The sequence below is a fragment of the Salvelinus namaycush genome, chromosome 15 (genome assembly GCF_016432855.1).
Source record: "Salvelinus namaycush isolate Seneca chromosome 15, SaNama_1.0, whole genome shotgun sequence".
Classification (NCBI taxonomy): Eukaryota; Metazoa; Chordata; class Actinopteri; order Salmoniformes; family Salmonidae; genus Salvelinus; species Salvelinus namaycush.
Window position 1 is genome coordinate 1,763,853 of NC_052321.1, and position 21,746 is coordinate 1,785,598.

At 41.8% G+C, this 21,746-nt stretch overlaps 1 protein-coding gene across 2 annotated transcripts in view; it reads right to left on the minus strand.

Moving 5' to 3' along the window:
- The window catches only part of LOC120059799 (calcipressin-3-like), a 67,149-nt gene that overhangs the window by 22,999 nt on the left and 22,404 nt on the right, over window positions 1–21,746 (minus strand). Inside the window, exon 1 of one of the 2 annotated variants that reach the window (XM_039008848.1) lies at window positions 17,353–17,439. The exons of the other annotated variant lie outside the window; for it this stretch is intronic. Coding sequence (XP_038864776.1) covers window positions 17,353–17,439 — 87 coding nt within the window. Of the gene's footprint in view, window positions 1–17,352; window positions 17,440–21,746 lie in introns of those variants that run through there. 2 annotated transcript variants of the gene reach the window in all.

Consider the following 21,746-nt stretch of genomic DNA (forward strand, 5'->3'; position numbering starts at 1 on the left):
CTTGTTGTCATTGCAGGCAATCTCTATGCTGTGCGTTACAGGGAAGACATCCTCCTCCCTCATGTGGTACCCTTCCTGCAGGCTCATCCTGACATGACCCTCCAGCATGACAATGCCACCAGCCATACTGCTCGTTCTGTGCGTGATTTCCTGCAAGACGGTAATGTCAGTGTTCTGCCATGGCCCTCGAAGAGCCCGGATCTCCTATTGAGCATGTCTGGGACCTGTTGGTTCGGAGGGTGAGGGTGAGGGCCATTCCCCACAGAAATGTCCGGGAACTTGCAGGTGCCTTGGTGGAAGAGTGGGGTAACATCTCACAGCAAGAACTGGCAAATCTGGTGCAGTCCATGAGGAGGAGACGCACTGCAGTACTTAATGCAGCTGGTGGCCACACAAGATACTGACTGTTACTTTGATTTTGACACATTATTCAATTTCTGTTAGTCACATGTCTGTGGAACTTGTTCAGTTTATGTCTCAGTTGTTAAATCTTGTTATGTTCATACAAATATTTACACATGTTAAGTTTGCTGAAAATAAACGCAGTTGACAGTGAGAGGACGTTTCTTTTTTTGCTGAGTTTACTAGCATCCTGTTGTCCAGGGTGGGTACTTGTACATCAAGCTGCCTCATGCTGCAGAAAACAGGCTCCTGCTCCTATGAGCCCTTCCGGCTCACACAAGCCAAGGCTATTTACCTACTGACTTATCTACAGTACATTCATATGATCCAACCAGCCCATAGTTTTAACGTCCCCCATGTTTGGAATAATTTACTAACCACATGACATCTTCAGTTCCTGGTGCCAATAGGGTCGTTTAAAATGAGGAATGAATTCACTGAGGTTTGCGAGTGTTTTGGTTGATTTTAATAATGTATTTGTGTTGTTGAAATGTAGTGTGTGTTGTTTTTTGTTGTTGCTGTTTTATTGAATTCATTTGATTTTAGCATTTTTGTTGTTGTCAGGGCACCATTAAGAATGAGTCTCAATTGGGCCCCTGTGAATAAATAAATGTTAAAAAAATGTCAAAACCAAAAAATAACAAATCCATTGCTGTTTGCTGTCATCGTCAAGCCAAAAAATGTTTAGCATGAAAATGATGGACAAGGAGTTGGCATGATGGAACAAACAGACTGGCACTCAAACATACATTTACATGTAAGTAATTTTGCCTTATTACTATCATAGGCAATCTTATTCAGAGCGACTTAAAATCATAGACAAGCAGAGCATGAGTCTGGTATCTAATATCTATGACAAAGAAAGTGCCATTTTGACAGTCAGGACAGCAGGCCACATAGCAGCTGTGGTGCCTGTACATATAACTTCAGTTCTCCTCTGGGCTCTGGTGTAACCTGAGAATCTGTTCTCTCATAAATAAGGGGTCAAGTCCGCATGTGGGCTCGGGCAAAATAATGTGACAGTTAACGCGCCTAAAACCCGATGGGAGCTGACGGAGGACCACGGGGCTTTCAAGGAAGATCGACCGGACATTTTAATCCAAGGTGTAGAATATACACACAATCACGCATCTGCACACACACACACACACACACACACTCACACTCACACACACACACACACACACACACACACACACACACACACACACACACACACACACTCACACTCACACTCACACTCACACACACACACACACGCATTTCACTACACTCGCATTAACATCTGTTAACCATGTGTATGTGACCAATAAATGTGATTTGATTTGACACAACTCTACGTTAACAGACATACTGTATACACACACACATATACATTCACAAACACACACACAACGTACTGTATAGGTGTGTGTTTGTGAATGTATAGGTGTGTGTTTGTGAATGTATAGTTGTGTGTTTTTGTGTGTATAGGTGTCTGTTTTTGTGTGTGTGCCCATGAATTAGTTATCCCCACTTCCGCTTGGGTTACACAACCCAGAACACACACACACACATACACATTATCTATGGGTTAAAAACAAACTGCTCAATCCATTACCAAGGGTTGCCACCTCATTCATCTCCAGTACCAAATTATTTATTACCGTTTTTTTTTAAAATTGCTAACAAGCATCGGTCAATACTGAAACCACTTTTTAAAAACACTTCACACCGTCTGCATTACCAACATGCATCTTGGACAAACAGTTAATCTCACCTCCAAAACTCACGCAAACCACTGTTAGGTTCTTATTCTCAGAGTCAAAAACTCAACAGACACTATTAAAGCTCAACCAAGTTTATTAGACATGTTCCCACCAACACAAGTAAATATACTCCAATTTAGATGCACTCCTCCTTCTCTCCAACCCGTACATCTGTTATGGTTCGACACGAAGACAAAGTGATGGGGTAATAAACCGGTTCTCCTCCCTTAAGGTGACCTGACCTGACCTCAACCCCCTTGATGCCTAATCCAAAGCTCTCCACCCGTATCACCTATAGCAATCATGTGACTGCTTCCCCTCTACTCAGCACATTCCAAAGCCATCCGGCTCCTACAGATAACCATTAACTTCTGGTGTGAAAACCAGTCTCTATCACTCCTCAGATACTATAGTATTACTTCTGATGTATCATGTCTCTAGTATAACAATGTTTCAAGTTTGAGAAGTCAGAACCCAGAATCTAAAACCAACAAAACCCTTAATACTTGTGTTTAACTAAGCTTGTTCGACCGTAACACTGGCAACAATTCTCCCTCAGAAAGCATACATTGTCACTCATAACACACTGACCCAAAAACCACTAACAGCAGGGAGCATTACATAAATTAACTTTACCCTTTGAGGTGTTAGGTTCTTATTTTTCAGAGTAAATAACCCACGGACACTAGAGAAGCTTTAACCAAGTTTATTTCTTCCCAAAGGTTCTGTACAGCTGTATTCATACAACCCAACATGTCTCTCCATCACAGTTAAATAAATCCTACTTAAGACACTCCCTTACTCCCTCCCTTACATTTATGGTTTAACAGGAAAAGAGTAACAAGATCCCAAACCCTTATTACTCCCTTCAGGTGACCTGTCCTCACCTCCTGACCTCAACCCCTCCTTCATCTAATCCACAGAGGTCCATCTGTCTTTCCTGTATCAACACGGTGCTCTGCTCCCATCCCCCAACACATTCCAACACATTCCACAGCTATCTGTCTTTCTACAGACATTCTATGCTTCTTCTCTATCATTTATTTAATATCTCAATGTTCAAAATGTCGAATCCAACAGAGGTTTGAATGATTTTTCACATAAATCAGTATTTCATTATAGAAAAAGAATAACACCTTTTCACTTTATTGACTGTACTAAAGTATATGTAACAAGAATGAATCAGAAATGCAGCAATTTGCTTCAATAGCCTTGATTTTCTATATCTTTGCATATAGTAATTAAAAATAAATGTATTTCACCTTTATTTAACCAGGTAAGCTAGTTGAGAACAAGTTCTCATTTACAACTGCAACCTGGCCAAGATAAAGCAAAGCAGTGCGACAAAAACAACAACACAGAGTTACACATAAGCAAACATACAGTCAATAACACAATAGAAAAAATCTATGTACAGTGTGAGCAAATGTAGAAGAGTAGGGAGGTAAGGCAATAAATAGGCCATAGAGGTGAAATAATTACAATTTAGCATTAACACTGGAGTGATAGATGTGCAGATTATGATGTGCAAGTAGAGATACTGGGGTGCAAAAGAGCAAAAAGATAAATAACAATATGGGGATGAGGTAGTTGGGTGTGCTGTTACAGATTGGCTGTGTGGAGGCACAGTGGTCGATAAGCTGCTCTAACAGCTGATGCATAAAGTTAGACAGGGAGATGTAAGACTTCAGCTTCAGTGATTTCTGCAATTCGTTCCAGTCATTGGCAGCAGAGAACTGGAAGGAAAGGCGGCCAAAGGAAGTGTTGGCTTTGGGGATGACCAGTGAAATATACCTGCTGGAGCGTGTGCTACGGGTGGGTGTTGCTATGGTGACCAGTGAGCTGAGATAAGGCGGGGCTTTACCTAGCAAAGACTTACTGATGATCTGGTGCCAGTGGGTTTGGCTACGAATATGTAGTGCGGGCCAGCCAACGAGAGCATACAGGTCGCAGTGGTGGGTAGTATATGGGGCTTTGGTGACAAAACGGATGGCACTGTGATAGACTACATCCAGTTTGCTGAGTAGAGTGTTGGAGGCTATTTTGTAAATGACATCCCCGAAGTCAAGGATCGGTTGAACAGTCAGTTTTACGAGGGTTTGTTTGGCAGCATGAGTGAAGGAGGCCTTGTTGCAAAATAGGAAGCCAATTCTAGATTTAATTTTGGATTGGAGATTCTTAATGTGAGTCTGGAAGGAGAGTTTACAGTCTAACCAGACACCTAGGTATTTGTAGTTGTCCACATATTCTAAGTCAGAACCATCCAGAGTAGTGATGCTAGTCAGGCGGGCGTGGGCAACAATCGGTTGAAGAGCATGCATTTAGTTTGGCATTTAGAGGCCACGGAAGGAGTGTTGTACGGCATTGAAGCTCGTTTGGAGGTCTGTTAACACAGTGTCCAAATAAGGGCCAAATGTATACAGAATGGTGTCGTCTGCTAAGAGGTGAATCAGACAATCACCAGCAGCAAGAGCGACATCACTGATATATACAGAGAAAAGAGTCGTCCCGAGAATTGAACCCTGTGGCACCCCCATAGAGACTGCCAGAGGTCCGGACAACAGGCCCTCTGATTTGACAGACTGAACTCTATCTGAAAAGCAGTTGGTGAACCAGGCGAGGCAGTCATTTGAGAAACCAAAGCTATTGAGTCTGCCGATAAGAATGCGGTGATTGACAGAGTCGAAAGCCTTGGCCAGGTCGATGAAGACGGCTGCACAGTACTGTTTTTTAAATGATGGCGGTTATGATATCATTTAGGACTTTGAGTGTGGCTGAGGTGCACCCATGACCAGCTTGGTAACCAGATTGCATAGTGGAGAAGGTACGGTGGGATTCAAAATGGTCGGTGATCTGTTTGTTAACTTGGCTTTCGAAAATTTTAGAAAGGCAGGGCAGGATGGATATACAGCTGAAGATGGAAGTTTACATACACCTTAGCCAAATACATTTAAACTCAGTTCAAATGCTTTACCAAAGCTGGGGTCACTTGTGTAATATGTGCCAATGTCTATTAACCACTTCCTTGATCGACCTTGAAATGGGACTGTAGGTGGACACCAAAGTTGCTGAGGGAAGAGAGGGATTCCTTTGACGTGGTTGCAATAATGCATTCTGCTCAGTTTGACTCTATTAAGACAATTGTCCAATAATTCTTCTTTATACCCTCTTGTTTAAAATCGTTCACATAAATCTTTGGCATGTACATCAAATGATAAATCAGAGTCACAAATGTGCCTAATGCCAAGGAGTTGGCTATATGGTGTCATGATTTGCCCTCTTGGGTGAGGATCATAGGCGCCAGATCCCCCCCCCCCCCCCACTCTCTCTCCCCCACCACAGTTTTAAGACGGTCGTAAATACCTAAAACTCTCTCTCCCACTGCAGAAATGGAAGTTAAAAATCCCTTTGTTACCACAGAGAGAAACTTTGCAGTACGGTAACATCAAAAGGTTGAATAATGAAACAATATTTCTGTAATCCAAACAGTTGGAATGGTCCGTGGGTACTTAAAGAACGATTATGTCAGATCAGTTGTTGTTTTGGGATCTCATTAAGGACGGTATAACAACATAACTGTATCTCTGAATGTGTATACTTCCCAGTTGTCAGGTTTACATTCAAATGTTGTGGAATTTATAGGTTTAAATATGAAACTATTTGTGAGAAGATGAAATGTGATGTTAGCCTTCTAAATGAGAGTTGTTTTTCATATAAAAGTTCTACCCAGTCAGTGACCACACCCACGTGAGTGTAACAGTTTTAACTTTAGTCCGTCCCCTCGACCCCGACCCGGGCGCGAACCAGGGACCCTCTGAACACAAATACAACAACAGTCACCCACAAAGCATCGTTACACAAAAGCCGCGGCTGTTGCAGAGCAAGGGGAACCACTACTTCAAGGTCTCAGAGCAAGTGACGTCACCGATTGAAAGGCTATTAGCGCGCACCACCGCTAACTAGCTAGCCATTTCACATCCGTTACATGAGCACAGACATTATGTCGGCGCCATGGAACGCCCCCTTTTTGCCAGAGTGCATAAAACCCCTCCTAATGAAATTTACACTAAACCAAGCAGGCGGACGGTGTGAACTGGACGTCACGAATGGTTAGAATCTACGAGACCAGAAAAACGTGGAGCGTGGCTGCACGTTGAAATGGTAGGAATTTAAACGAGAAAGCGTGAGCTCAAAGGTATGAAATGGTTAGAAACTCTGAAACTCTCTCTCTCGAAGAAGAAGAAGACTACACAGGAACATTCAGTCTGAAGCTGTTTAAGTACTTTAGTCTAGTAAAACTTGGCCGAGAACCACCGGGTGGTACTCTGAAAGAACCATTCTGCAGCTACAAAGGACATGGTGACCTCTGGTGGACAACTAGAGACATACACAACCAGATACTTTCTGTTGAATTACTCCCCGTGGATGGATCGAGTTTCAACAGAGAGACAGCAAAGGCATACACATGTAAATAGGTACATTGCAATTCTCCCGAATGAGCGGCCGTTCATTTGCAAAGTATTCACATATCCATGAGCATAGTTATCAGCTGTATGCACAATAGTGGAATTCCTTTGTCTCTTATTACTGGCCACCCATTCCAAAACTGACTGCAACACTTTGTTAAGGGTTTCAGTGACTTCATTAGCTGTGGTTGCTGATGCATATATGGTTGAATCATCAGCATACATGGACACACATTCTTTGTTTAATGCCAGTGGCAGATCATTGGTAAAATTAGAAAAGAGTAGAGGCCCAGAGAGCTGCCCTGCGGTACACCACACTTTACATGTTTGAGATTAGAGAAGCTTCCATTAAAGAAAACCCTCTGAGTTCTATTAGATATATTACCAATTTCTGTCAACCAATCATCAGTAATTTGTGTCAGTGCAGTACATGTTGAGTGCCCTTCTCTATAAGCATGCTGAAAGTCTTTTGTTAATTTGTTTACAGAGAAATAGCATTGTATTTGGTCTAACACAATTTTTTCCAACAGTTTGCTTGGGTGGCGGAATGACTTTGGCTTTCCTCTCGGCTCAGATTAAAGATATGACAGATAGGAGTGGCTATAGAGTCAGCTACCATCCTCAGTAGCTTCCATCTAAGTTGTCAAAGCCAGAAGGTTTGTCATTACTGATCGATAACAATAATTTTTTCCAGCTCTCCCACACTAAATTTACAAAATTCTAACTTAAAATGATTTTCTTTCATTATTAGTTTTTTTTAATGCATGAGTATGATGGCTCACTGTTCCTTGTTGGCATTTCCTGCCTAAGTTTTCCCCCTTTGCCAATGAAGTAATCATTAAAATACATGGTAACATTAAAAGGTGATGACTAAGTCATCTGATTCGATGAAAGATGGAGTTGAATGTCTTTCTGCCAATAATTTTATTTAAAGTACTCAAAATAGTTTTTCCATTATTCTTCATATCAATGATCTTGGCTTCATAATATAGTTTATTAATATTTATTTTTTATTTAGTCACATAATTTCTCAATTTGCAGTAAGTCAGCCAGTCAGATGTGCAACAGGACTTAGTAGCCACTCCTTTTTCCCCATCTCTTTAACCATACAGTTTTTAAATTCCTCAGCAATGCATGGAGCCTGAACAGCTCTAACAGTCAGTTTCTTAACAGTTTCTTTATCAATAATTGAAAGAAGCAATTTCATAAATTCAGCAAGTCATCCCTAAACACACTGTTTGACACAATGTTGTTTTCACATAATTTCAATGAAATTACGTAGAACTAACATGGAATAGATGTTGAATTGACGTCCACATCAATGAATAAAAAGCTTTGTACCACATTCCATTTGCTTAGCTTAAAGTTTTTCCTTTAGCCTTCGCCTTATCGTCTCACAACCCTGTCATCCTGGCTCTCGTAACCCGACACACCGGCAATGATAGAAGCCAGAGTTAGAGACAGACCTTTGTTTTTTGTGCTCATTCTTCTACGTCACTCCAGCGGACATAGTTCTAACCTTTCTAACGTGACACTCGAAACCCAGAGCCTCTCTAAGGTTTTGGGGGAATGTGAGCCGACCGTGGCCCAGTTCGACATGTCCCCAGACTGGGAGAAGTAAAAACCTGAGCCCCATGCTCCCTGGCGTGGTCCACCTGCCAGGGCCAGATCTGGTTTCCCACCTGGACAGAACATAGTACAACCGTCCGCATCGTCCGCCACTCTTCCCCCTCTCCTTTACCGGTCCGTCTGACACACGCTGTTTGTCTCATCTCTACTATAGCCATGCAAACATCTACACAGCTGTATTGGAATGGTTATATCATCGAGCAAGTGCTGCCCTTTGTGACGGCTAGCTGAATGCAACCTTGCTTAAAGGTTATTTGCTGATTGTTTGAAATATGTATTGACTTTTATCACTGCAGGTTGTTTTATATGATATGGATGACCTTGCAAGCCAAACAGCAATCCAAATGTTCCATGTTTTCAATAAAATATAATTTCATAATCTCAAACATGACGTTTTGACACATTTCATTTTAGCTGATGTACTGTACTAGGGCTGGGCGGTATACCGTATTTTACTACCGGTATGGATGCACTGACCGGTTTGGGTTTTTACTTTACCTTCTATAACGGTATTTCACTTGGCACGTGTAATGTACGTTTTTTTAGTTTCTCCATTTTCTACTTGAGTCGTTTTTCTCCCTTCTGCTGCATGCCACTTCCCACACCAAGCCCCGCCCCAGTCACTCAAGGAGAGAGCTGTTGCTCGACCACAGAGTCACAAACACTTTCCTGCCATTGGTCAGATAGATGCAGTACGATGTTGGTGACATGCTGCTTTCCACAAGTGTTCCATAATTACACTTATAGTTTGTGTATCCTACTGTCTGCAAACTACTGTCTCCTAGTTTCTATTTTCTTAGCAAGTTGTGGCTAAAATAAATATTGTTAGCCGCTAATGCTAATTGACAGTTAGCTAGCTAGCTAGCTTGGTAAATGTACTAGTCAGAACAAGCGATCTAATACAGCCTGTTACCAATGCTGGTGTCGGCCTTGATACGCATTTTGTTTGTGCAACTGTATCTTCTAAATCAGAGAGCAATATGTGAAGCATGAATGGGGTGTCAGGTAGCCTAGTGGTTAGAGCGAAAGGTTGCAAGATCGAATCCCCGAGCTGACAAGATAAAAATCTGCCGTTCTGCCCCTGAACAAGGCAGTTAACCCACTGCTCCTAGGCCGTCATTGTAAATAAGACTTTGTTCTTAACTGACTTGCCTAGTTAAGATAAAATGAATATGTTAGCTAGCTACATGTGGTAAGACAGAGAGGAAGAGGTGATGCGAGAGGTTGGACCAAAGCTTGTTGCCTGCCTTCCCGCCTTTGGGACAACAACTCCTATTGTTAGGGCGGAGAAATTAGCATCTCGTCATTATATACAGATCTCTGGCAGTGGAGGCTCCTCAGAGGAGGAAGTGGAGGACCATCCTCCTCAGTGAATTTCATAAGAATAGTGAAACATTAAAAAAGTTATATATATTAAATATATTCACATCACCAAATAAATAATTAATTATAGTTGAATTGAACAGTATAAAACAACCAGAATGGAGAAAGGGATGAAGAATGGAGAAAGATTGAAATCACTTATAATGTATGTGTTGCCACCCTAGGGTCATGAACTTTTATTATTAAAAAACATAAAAATATCGCCCCAAATTTGAAAAATATCATATGATATTTTGGCCATATCACCTAGCCCTGTACTGTACCATGAGTATATGCTTGATAAATAGTCAAGAGACCAAAACACAGATCTCAGCAAAAACATAGACCATATAGGAGTCGAAGTGAGCTGGCCAGGCATCAAAACAGGTGTGGCTGCTCAAAGCTCTACGCTGAGTTTCCAGGACGACAGTCAGAGGTGACACAGACAACTGCCATTGTTATGATGGTAGGCTTGGGAACAGACCAGCAGGCCTCAACTGCTGATGGAAAGAAAGTAGGGTTCTTCAGGCCTGGGATTTAGTTTGGATGGATGGAGGTTTGCTGACAGAACAGTAACAGAGACGGAATTGACAACAGCTACCTTTTTCCATCCTGCTGAGTCACTGAGAGAGAGAGAGTCTGTGTGTGTGTGTGTGTGTGTGTGTGCGTGTGTGTGTGTGTGTGTGTGTGTGTGTGGATAGGATGTCTAGTATCTAGTGTGTAGCTCACAGAATATGTTGTTTCTCTCCTACCTTTAGTTTCCTAATAATGGGTTTCAGTGTTTTAGGAAGAGGTCATGTCTTAAACAGCCTACACGTTTTGTTGTCCTCTAATGCTTAAACGTAACCAGCTTACAATCCATCAGTGAACTTAACACACTTAATGCATTTATTGATTTACCTGGTAATTACACTAAGGGGAAGTTATATATCTATATATACGTATATATAGTTATATATCTTAGTAGTAAAACAGAATGTATTGGTGTGTGTGTGATAGTCATATGCATGTGTGTATTTTTTCTCTGTGGTGTGTGTGCGTAATGTGTATGTTCATGCGGACGTGTTTTTGCATGTATGTGTGTGTATACTGTATGATGTCTGACATGTACCATGTGAGAGAGCCGGTTCATCTAGCTCATTCCTTACGCATGTTAATCTGCTGATGCTGCTCTATATTCTCCAGGTAATAACACAACACAACACAGATTAACAAATCAGCAATCTCTGGTCCTATAGCAACTGCTAAGGCCAGCAATCCACTTAAACTAACCCTGTTAGCATCAGCTATCTCCGGTACTATAGCAACTGCTAAGGCCAGCAATCCACTTAAACTAACCCTGTTAGCATCAGCTATCTCCGGTACTATAGCAACTGCTAAGGCTAGCAATCCACTTAAACTAACCCTGTTAGCATCAGCTATCTCCGGTACTATAGCAACTGCTAAGGACTAGGCCAGCCATTCACTTAAACTAACCCTGTTAGCATCAGCTATCTCAGGTCCTACTGCAACTACCAGCCATTCACTTAAACTAACCCTGTTAGCATCAGCTATCTCAGGTCCTATAGCAACTGCTAAGGACTAGGCCAGCCATCCACTTAAACTAACCCTGTTAGTATCAACTAGCATCGCAAGCACAACTGGACCAGGCACAGGATTCAATTAACTAGCCTGGTCCCAGATCTGTTTGACACGGCATGACAATAACCATAGGAATTGCATTTTGTGCTAGCTCGGTAACATTCATATCTCAGCTATAGCTTAGAACGCCATGCTGAAATATGAATGTTATTGACTGTGAATCACAGTGATCCATTGCGTGGTCCATCACAGACCATAGTAGTTCAGTTCACCCAGATACACAGCTCTAAATCAGAGGGGGATGATCAGGCATCTGTATATTACAGTTGTGGTCAATTGCTAACATGCATTGGTCAAAACTGAAGTCACATTGACAAAACTCTTCACACAGTCAAGCGAAACAGAAGTGTATGTGGACCAAACTGTGAATCATGTTACATTGTTTTCACACAAAATGTATTCAATGACCACATTCTCTGAAATCCATGAACTCTTTTCTCATTCATATAAGGTGTTATTCTTATTCTAAAATGAAATACTGATTTATGTGAAAAATCATTCAAACCTCAAAGAAAAACGTTTATCATTTATGTAATGCTCCCTATTGTTAGTGTTTTTAGGTCAGTGTGCTATGTATGCTTTCTGAATGAGAATTGTTGCCAGTGTGATGGTCGAACGAGGTAATTTTGAGACATGTATGACATGTTTTGGTGGTTTGAGTGAGTTTTGGAGGTGAGATTAACTGTTTGTCCAAGATGCATGTTGGTAATGCGGACTGTGAAGAGTTTTGAGAAAGTGGCTAAAGTATTGACCGATAGAAAGTGGCTACAGTATTGACCAATAGAAAGTGGCTACAGTATTGACCAATAGAAAGTGGCTACAGTATTGACCAATAGAAAGTGGCTACAGTATTGACCGATGCTTGTGAGCAATTGAAAAAAAAAGCTGTAATAAACGAAGACACACAGGGAACAGATGAGATGAATTGATATGAAAACAACCGACTGCAAGCTGCCTGGGAGAGATGAGCTCAATCAGAGCCTTCCCTAACCATGTGCGTTCCCCACTAATCCCCCCCCCAACCTAATGTCCTCTTGTCCCTAGAATGTGCCAGAAACCAGGATTAGTTCAGATCTATCTGCCATCCTCCCCCAAAGTCAGCCCATTCGCTTCCCTTTCTCTCTCTCCCCCACACAGATGTTTCTGAAGGCTGCACTCAGATCAGTCTCAGTGCAGATTAGGACCGATCGGGATAGTAGGATGAGGAGTTGTGGTTTTTCCGATGACATAAAAAATGTGCACTTGCATAACATGCACAACAAACATAGGCAAGCATAAACACAGGGCTACTCTGCCAAGAAGTGGACGTCTGCGTTGCATGATTTTACGCTCATCCTCAAGAAGTGGAAGTAGGGTTTTGGGAGTCTGTGGTGAAGAGTTATAGGCAGAGCTCAGGTGCTGCAGGGGAGAATGTGGACTTGGAGATGAGCTGCTGTTTATCAAGACAAGGTGGTGTGAGCCTGTCTGTTCTGTTTACTTGTCAATATGCTTTCTCTGTGTGTGTCTGTGTGTGTCTGTGTGTGTGTGTGTGTGTGTGTGTGTGTGTGTGTGTGTGTGTGTGTGTGTGTGTGTGTGTGTGTGTGTGTGTGTGTGTGTGTGTGTGTGTGTGTGTGGCAGTGGTTGGAACCGATCTAGGGAACAGAACAAAAAAACGAAAAATAACAAACACACAAAGTGCCTATGCAAAGCCCTCACTCTGTCACTCAGACATGTATTACACATTCATACTAAACCTATGACAATGTTTGTATTGGTTGTAGTATGAGTTGGGATTATGCTGGTTCATTGTTTAGCTAGTTAAACAAAAGACTCCACTTCGCCAGATGACTACAGGGCATTCGGAAAGTATTCAGACCCCTTCTCTTTTAACACATTTTGTTTACGTTACAGCCTTATTCTAAATTGATTAAATAAATTCAGATCTTCATCAATCTCAATCTACACACAATACCCCACTTTAGCAAATGTATGAAAAATGCAAAACAGAAATACCTTATTTACATTATTATTCAGACCCTTTGCTATGAGACTCGAAATTGAGCTCAGGTGCATCCTGTTTCCAATGATCATCATTGAGATGTTTCTATAACTTGATTGAAGTCCACCTGTGGTAAATTCAATTGAATGGAATATGTTTGGAACCACCAAGACTCTTCCTAGAGCTGGCCGCCCGGCCAAACTGCGCAATCGAGGGAGAAGAGCCTTGGTCAGGGAGGTGACCAAGAACCTGATGGTCACTCTGACAGCGCTCCAGAGTTCCTCTGTGGAGATGGGAGAACCTTCCAGAAGGTCGACCATCTCTGCAGCACTCCACCAGGCCTTTATGTTAGAGTGGCCAGAAAGAAGCCACTTCTCAGTAAAAGGCACATGACAGCCCGCTTGGAGTTTGCCAAAACACACCTAAAGATTCTCAGACCATGAGAAACAAGATTCTCTGGTATGATGAAACCAAGATTGAACTCTTTGATCTGAATGTCAAGCGTCACGTCTGGAGGAAACCTGGCACCATCACCAAGCATGGTCGTGGCATCATCATGCTGTGGGGATGTTTTTCAGTGGCAGGGACTGGGAGACTTGTCAGGATCGAAGGAAAGATGAACGGAGCAAAGTACAGAGAGATTCTTGATGAAAACCTGCTCCAGAGTACATAGGACCTCAGAATGGGGCGAAGGTTCACCTTCCAACAGGACAATGACCCTAATTACACAGCCAAGAAAATGCAGGAGTGGCTTCGGGACATCAATCAATCAATCAAATGTATTTATAAAGCCGTTTTTACATCAGCCGATGTCACAAAGTGCTATACAGAAACCCTGCTTAAAACCCCAAAACAGCAAGCAATGCAGATGTAGAAGCACGGTGGCTAGGAAAACCTCCCTAGAAAGGCAGGGACCTAGGAAGAAACCTAGAGAGGAACTAGGCTCTGAGAGGTGGCCAGTCCTACTCTGACATGTCTCCGAATGTCCTTGAGTGGCCCAGCCAGAGTCTGGACTTGAACCCGATCTAACATCTCTGGAGAGACCTAAAAATAGCTGTGCAGCGACGCTCCCCATCCAACCTGACAGAGATTGAGAGGCTCTGCAGAGAAGAATGGGAGAAACTCCCCAAGACTCGAGGCTGTAATCGCTGCCAAAGGTGCTTCAACAAAGTACTGAGTAAAGGGTCTGAATACTTATGTAATTGTGATATTTAAGTTTTTTGTTTTTAATACATTTGCAAAAATGTCTAAAACTTGTTTTTGCTTTGTCATTAAGGGCTATTGTGTGTAGATTGACACAATTTTAGAATAAGGCTGTAGCGTAACAAAATGTGGAAAAAGTCAAGAGGTCTGAATACTTTCCGAATGTACTGTACGTGACCCATCAAGTTAGCCAGGTGTGTCTGGGGGTGATTACGGCCATCTATTGTATTTCAAGAACATGTGTACATGTCTAGACAACAGTGACCCATCCACTCAGCTAGATGTATCTGGGGGTGGTTATAGCATTTCCTTCACATGACCCATCAATTTAGACCAGTGTGTCGGGTACTGTACACGTCATCTAATATTTATGAAATATTTTTATCTGGACACTTCCTGTTTTTGATATTGCTACTATGCAAGTAACCATTTCACTGTACCATTTACACCTTCTGTATCTTGTGCATGTGACAAATTAACTTAGATTTTATTTGATATAGTGTGTTTTTTTTTTTACCAGAGACGGTAATGTGAAGAACATGACCTACACAAAAGTCAGATTAGGATATAGGCCAAGGACTAGATCAAGTATATTTTTACCTGGAGTTTTTCCTTATTGTAGGCTACTACTTTTACCACTTTTATTCTTGAAATCTAAACTACTCACTCAAATTAGCACATGGCCTCACATGTGAATCCTTAAAGAAAGAGATGGGTGGAGCTAAGGCTTAAGACGGTGTGAAGGATGCTGAATGGGTGTAGACAAAGAAGAGCTCTCCAGTAGGTGTACCAAAACATTCAAGGGCCATTTTCTCAAAAGTGGGGTTCCAAGTTTATCTACTTTCAAAGCAGAATTACTTTCCCATTGTTCCTCAACTGCAGTGTATGATATACCATTTTCTAGCTCTGAGTCTCTACTTTAATCCAATGTAAAAAACACAATTTCCAATTTTTCTACATAATACCGAATCGAGGTGGTCGGTCACATATCACCTCACGATTGCGCATTCTCTATTCTGTAACAGGCATAAAAGTATATAAGTAGATGTGCAATTGATTATAGTCATTGTAGTTAATTACCACGTTTAATATGCTAAACTATGTAGAATAATAACCTGTTGGAAACTACAACACCCTACTACATCGCACAGTACAGGCTGGATCTGATTTATCTCTAGAGAAATTGTTTGATGTGTGCATTGAGCTCACAGAAGAAAACAATAACGAAATGGAATTCAAATATTTGAACCAACCGAATCGCTCAGCACTAGTGTGTGTGTAGGCTACCTGCCACTCCTCCTCCTTAGCATAAGCTACTAGCCTACTGAAGTTACAAGCGCGATTCAGAAATGATGGAGAGAGATTTTATTTGAGAATGGATTAACTTTTGCAATGCTAGTCAAGGATACTATAGTTATTACGTTTCACATTGGATTTTTCTTTTTACTACAAAAAGGTAAGAAGTGTTTTTATTTTAATTCTGGTGCTGCTCTGCACACACAATCTTGTTAGATAGCTAGCTAGTTAGCTCTGGTCCAATGTTAAGCCAACTCTCAGAAGTTCACACATTCAAAGTTCCTTCATAGAAGCCAATCCTCCTCTGTAGGTTTAATTATGCCCAGCACTTCAAGCCAAGTACCCTCCTCCACTCTTTCTCTCTCTCTCTCTCTCTCCCCATCCGCAAAATGTCAGTCGCATCTCATGCCATACACTTGTCTGTCCAATGCAGGTAAACAACTGTTATAGTTTACCTGCTCCATAGCAAGATGCACTATCGGTACTGTTTGGTGAAATAATTTAATGTCGAGCTAAAAAAATATATATATATATATGATTTCAGAGGTTTAAAAAGGAACAGGAAGGAATGATATTAACCATTACTTTTTGGGGATTATAACCAGTTCAGAACTTTATGTTATTGGTCGCAACAGTGGAACTGAATGAAAAAAATAAATGGTTCTGTTCACAATTAAATGATTGGAAAATAATTTTGGGTTTCCAACCCCTGGTGTGCAGACATGTGCACAATGTTTATGTTTTCTGAGGACATGGCAGCATTACCTTGTACTTTGACTCATAGCATAGGATCTCTGTTCAGACTGATGAACTGTATTAAGGAAAGACTTAGGATAACGGAATCTTAATAAGTTATTGTTCTGGTACGGCATGTGCTGGGCTCTGTGCTGTACAACAGACTACAATGGATGGCCAATGGCCTCAATCCACAATAACAGTCTGTGGATAGGAAAAATGTGGCTAAGGAATTTTTAAAGGATTCAGTGGGTAAGCCATGGCTTTGACCACCATCTGTGTGGCATTTAAAGTAAACACTGGCACTTTCTAATGTCAAGGCTTTAGGCATCATAGTACCATCTGCCTCCATGACTGTTGTATTCGATGCATGCACTCTTATGTATCTGGCACACCTGCAATGCTGAAATGCAATGCTGAAAGGGAGGTCAGACTCTGACACTGCGTCTAAACTGCTCCTCACTTCTGTTCTGTGCTCTTCCACATGTTCAATTCAACAACCCCCTCCTCTAACCCCCTGCATTTAAGCATGTAACTTGCATAGGCCTACTAAAATTGACCAGTGATGCGACAGCAAGATGTAGTCTATAGCGCATACAGTAAAAACAAAAGTCTGCTCCCCCCATCTCCCCCCTCTCGTCCACACTTCAGCAAACCCACAAACGTCAATCAATGGCACCGAGGGCATCCATGCGCATTCAGGGCGTGCATTTTTGATGAGCTGCGGTTTCATTGATAAAAAATAAAAATAAAAACAGGGTGAACGTAAGCAAGACAGGCACTTTGGGACATGCAGAAAAAACGGGTCTTTGCTACTTCGGAGTATGAACAGACAAAAAAGGAAGAAATATTCAACGTGCGGTTTTATGAAACTGTAACGTCATAGGCCTACCTGCAGCTTGTCTGACGTAAACACCTCTGTGTCTACCTCGCAGGCGATGATGGTCACCATCTCCAGTTTCATATTTATTGATGGCATTCCCTTTCGTAGCTGAGAAAAAGATAAATAAAATAAATTATTTCGTTCGGTCCTTGTCTGCTTCAGAGAAAGCGCAGTCGCAGCCTCGCAAGTGATTGTAATGAGTTCGCTTCGGATGAGGTGGTATCGTCACAGTTTGGGTGCGCTATTTGAAGTGAGTGATGCTGCAGTGGAAAACTCGCTCTCGCCGCTCCAACACAGAGCGGCGGTCAGAAACATTCGCGAGCGCACCAACCAGCGCGCGTTCGGGCACAACATTGACGTCATTATCAGCCTCGTTTGTTCATTTGCGATGCCGTTTGGTCGGAGCACTGCAGCTTGTAGAGCTTCGGTTATGTTATTTATTTTTCCTTCTCATTTAGCCCATGAACATAACTGCGGCAATAGCTCTGAAATTATGTATTCTAGGTCTACTTCTAACCCAGCAACAATAAATCAGGACTGCCTATAATGAAGTCCACAAAAAATATCCTGGAATAGAATTTGACTATTTTCTTGGTTACATAAATGCAGCTTTTTTTCTTTCTTCAGAAACGGAATGTACCATCTAATGTTTTACTCTAGGCTAGTAAGTTTGAGTCTGTTCCATTGAAATAATTTTCCATGTAGGACTATTCTGTAATTGAAATATCAGAGTTACTTCAATAAGTAAAAACAATCGAGACAAATCCAGTATAGCCTGCTAATTTACTGTATAACGTAGTGGACGTTGCAGAAGCAGCCTGTAGTGTAGTAAACTACAGTAAAAACAGTTGTCATATGTCCCTTACTCGTTCAGCCTTATCTGATTGGTCCAAACTTCCAACAGACTTCAGCATTGCATAACCTCACACTCATCAACTCTGGCACAAGCTCTCCATTTCATCATTCACCAGCTAAGACAATAAGCCATGATGAGTAGGCAAAAGGCTGGAAGAAGCAGCAGGCTATTTCTGTCTATCTGTGTGTCATGTCATTCATCACAGGGCACATTGTCCAGAGAGACAGAGAGTCAGACAGTCAGATAGACAACCACATGAGCCAGATATGACGATCTGTAACTATAGGGTGGCTCAAGCTGGTTCTGACAGACCTGAGGCAATGGAGGGTCTCTGTTAGGGTGTGAATAGACTAAGAGGCATTTTTCTGTGCACTCCTCTAGAGTTTTCTTCCTCCTCATTTCAAATTCTATCAGTTAGTCAGCATTCTATCAGCATTCTATCAGTTAGTCAGCATTCTATCAGCATTCTATCAGTTAGTCAGCATTCTATCAGCATTCTATCAGTTAGTCAGCATTCTATCAGCATTCTATCAGTTAGTCAGCATTCTATCAGCATTCTATCAGTTAGTCAGCATTCTATCAGTTAGTCAGCATTCTATCAGCATTCTATCAGTTAGTCAGCATTCTATCAGCATTCTATCAGTTAGTCAGCATTCTATCAGCATTCTATCAGTTAGTCAGCATTCTATCAGCATTCTATCAGTTCTATCAGCATTCTATCAGCATTCTATCAGTTAGTCAGCATTCTATCAACAATCTATCAGTTAGTCAGCATTCTATCAGCATTCTATCAGTTAGTCAGCATTCTATCAGCATTCTATCAGTTAGTCAGCATTCTATCAGTTAGTCAGCATTCTATCAGGAATCTATCAGTTAGTCAGCATTCTATCAGCATTCTATCAGTTCTATCAGCATTCTATCAGCATTCTATCAGTTAGTCAGCATTCTATCAGGAATCTATCAGTTAGTCAGCATTCTATCAGCATTCTATCAATTCTATCAGCATTCTATCAGTTAGTCAGCATTCTATCAGCATTCTATCAGTTAGCCAGCATTCTATCAGCATTCTATCAGTTAGTCAGCATTCTATCAGCATTCTATCAGTTAGTCAGCATTCTATCAGCATTCTATCAGTTCTATCAGCATTCTATCAGCATTCTATCAGTTAGTCAGCGTTCTATCAGCATTCTATCAGTTAGTCATCATTCTATCAGCATTCTATCAGTTAGTCAGCATTCTATCAGCATTCTATCAGTTAGTCAGCATTCTATCAGCATTCTATCAGTTAGTCAGCATTCTATCAGCATTCTATCAGTTAGTCAGCATTCTATCAGTTAGTCAGCATTCTATCAGGAATCTATCAGTTAGTCAGCATTCTATCAGTTCTATCAGCATTCTATCAGCATTCTATCATTTTCAAAACCCATCTTAAAATTTAATTGGGATAAAATCCCATCATCTACCCCCCTTTAGTGATGTTTCAGAGGTGTTTATGCTTCTTGTAAATCTGTGATGTGAATGTGCATATTCTGGGTGTCCTGGATATTCAACCTTCCTTCACCCTCACCAGATCCCTGATTGATAGGGGATCTAAAATGGGGACATTGCTAGATGATTGACTCATAACAGGTTACTTCAGACCACAGAAGTACACAGATATTAAAGAACTGTTGCTAAATTGACTGTACCATCACAAAATCCACTTTATGTAAAACATAATGCATATTTGTAATCCCAAAGTCATGGTTGTGTGTGGGAACATGAAACCAGGGTAGTAGACCATCGATTTGATCTGGTTTGAGCCTGCACATACAGAGGAGACACCCACTAACCCACAATGACACGCAACAAATTCGTAAAACATTCAGGATAGACACGTGAGACTCACACACTAGAAAACAAACCTCTTTACATCTGACATGAGACATAACAGTCATGTGTCATTGTGTGTTTTGGTTGTCGAGCTGCAAGGAGCAAGGGCTCTAGGGGGGAGGGACTGGGAGACAGTATGAGCCCTGGGCATCGTGCATGTGTACACAGCAGGCATGCAGGCAGTAGCAGCATCAAAACACACAGACACAATACACGCACACACATATGCACACACAAACATAGTCACACATACACACCCCCCTCCACACACACACACTATTCCTGCGCCTTCCCAGCGATGGAGGCTGCCAGTGCCCCACCACCTCACTCGGCCCTGCCCAGCCACCCCCTGGTGCCACTGCAGCTGCCGTAATCTAGGCCAAGCTATTTATAAAGCAAATCGGCCATGTAGAGGCGAAGGGAGCCAGGGGAAACCGAGAGAGAGAAGGAGAGAGTGTGGGGAGCGAGGGAAAGGAAATGAGAGAACAATTATGAAGAGAGGAGTGAGAGAAAAAACACAGAGCGATAGAGAAGAGAGTGACAGAGAGAAAGAGGAGAGAGAGTGACAGAGAGAGAAAGAACACAGAGAAAGAGAAGAGAGTGACAGAGACAGAGAGAAGAGAGTGACAGAGAGAGAAGAGAGAGAGAACACAGAGCGAAGGAGAAGAGAGTGATGGAGAGAGAGAAGACAGAGATAGGGGGGAGAAAGAGGCAGAAGGGGGGAAAGCAAAAATGAGAAAGAGAGAGCGAGAACAAGAGAAGCCAGGTGGGGGACAACAGATATAGAGATTGATAACGCAGTGCATGAGGAGACCTGGCCGAGAACACTGCCCAGAAACACTCTGACCAGGAAGAGACCTGGCCGAGAGCACTGCCCAGAAACACTCTGACTAGGAAGAGACCTGGACGAGAGCACAGCCCAGAAACACTCTGACTAGGAAGAGACCTGGACGAGAGCACTGCCCAGAAACACTCTGACTAGGAAGAGACCTGGACGAGAGCACTGCCCAGAAACACTCTGACCAGGAAAAGACCTGGACGAGAGCACAGCCCATAAAGACGCTGACCAAATGATAGGAAGAGACCAAGGAATATACTTTAAAATGCACTAGCGCACATTTTGTAGGAAAGGTTTTGGTTATGGTACTGGTTACTCTGTTCATCTCGTCGATACCAGTTCTTATGTTGAATGAGGAGCATATTTAATCAATAGTCTAATATTGTTTTATTGTACAGTACCGGTCAAAAGTTTGGACACCTACTTATTCAAGGGTTTTTCTTATTTTCTACATTGTAGAATAATAGTGAAGACATCAAAACTATGAAATAACACATATGAAATCATGAAGTAACCCAAAAAAGTGTTAAACAAATCCAAATATATTTTATATTTGATATTCTTCAAAGTAGCCACCCTTTGCCTTGATGGCAGCTTTGCACACTTCACTTGGAATGCTTTTCCAACAGTCTTGAAGGAGTTCCCACATATGCTGAACACTTGTTGGGTGCTTTTCCTTCACTCTGTGGTCCAACTCATCTCAAACCATCTCAATTGAGTTGAGGTCGGGGGATTGTGGAGGCCAGGTCAACTGATGCATCACTCCATCACTCTCCTTATTGGTCAAGTAACTCTTACACAGCCGGAGATGTGTTGGGTCATTGTCCTGTTGAAAAA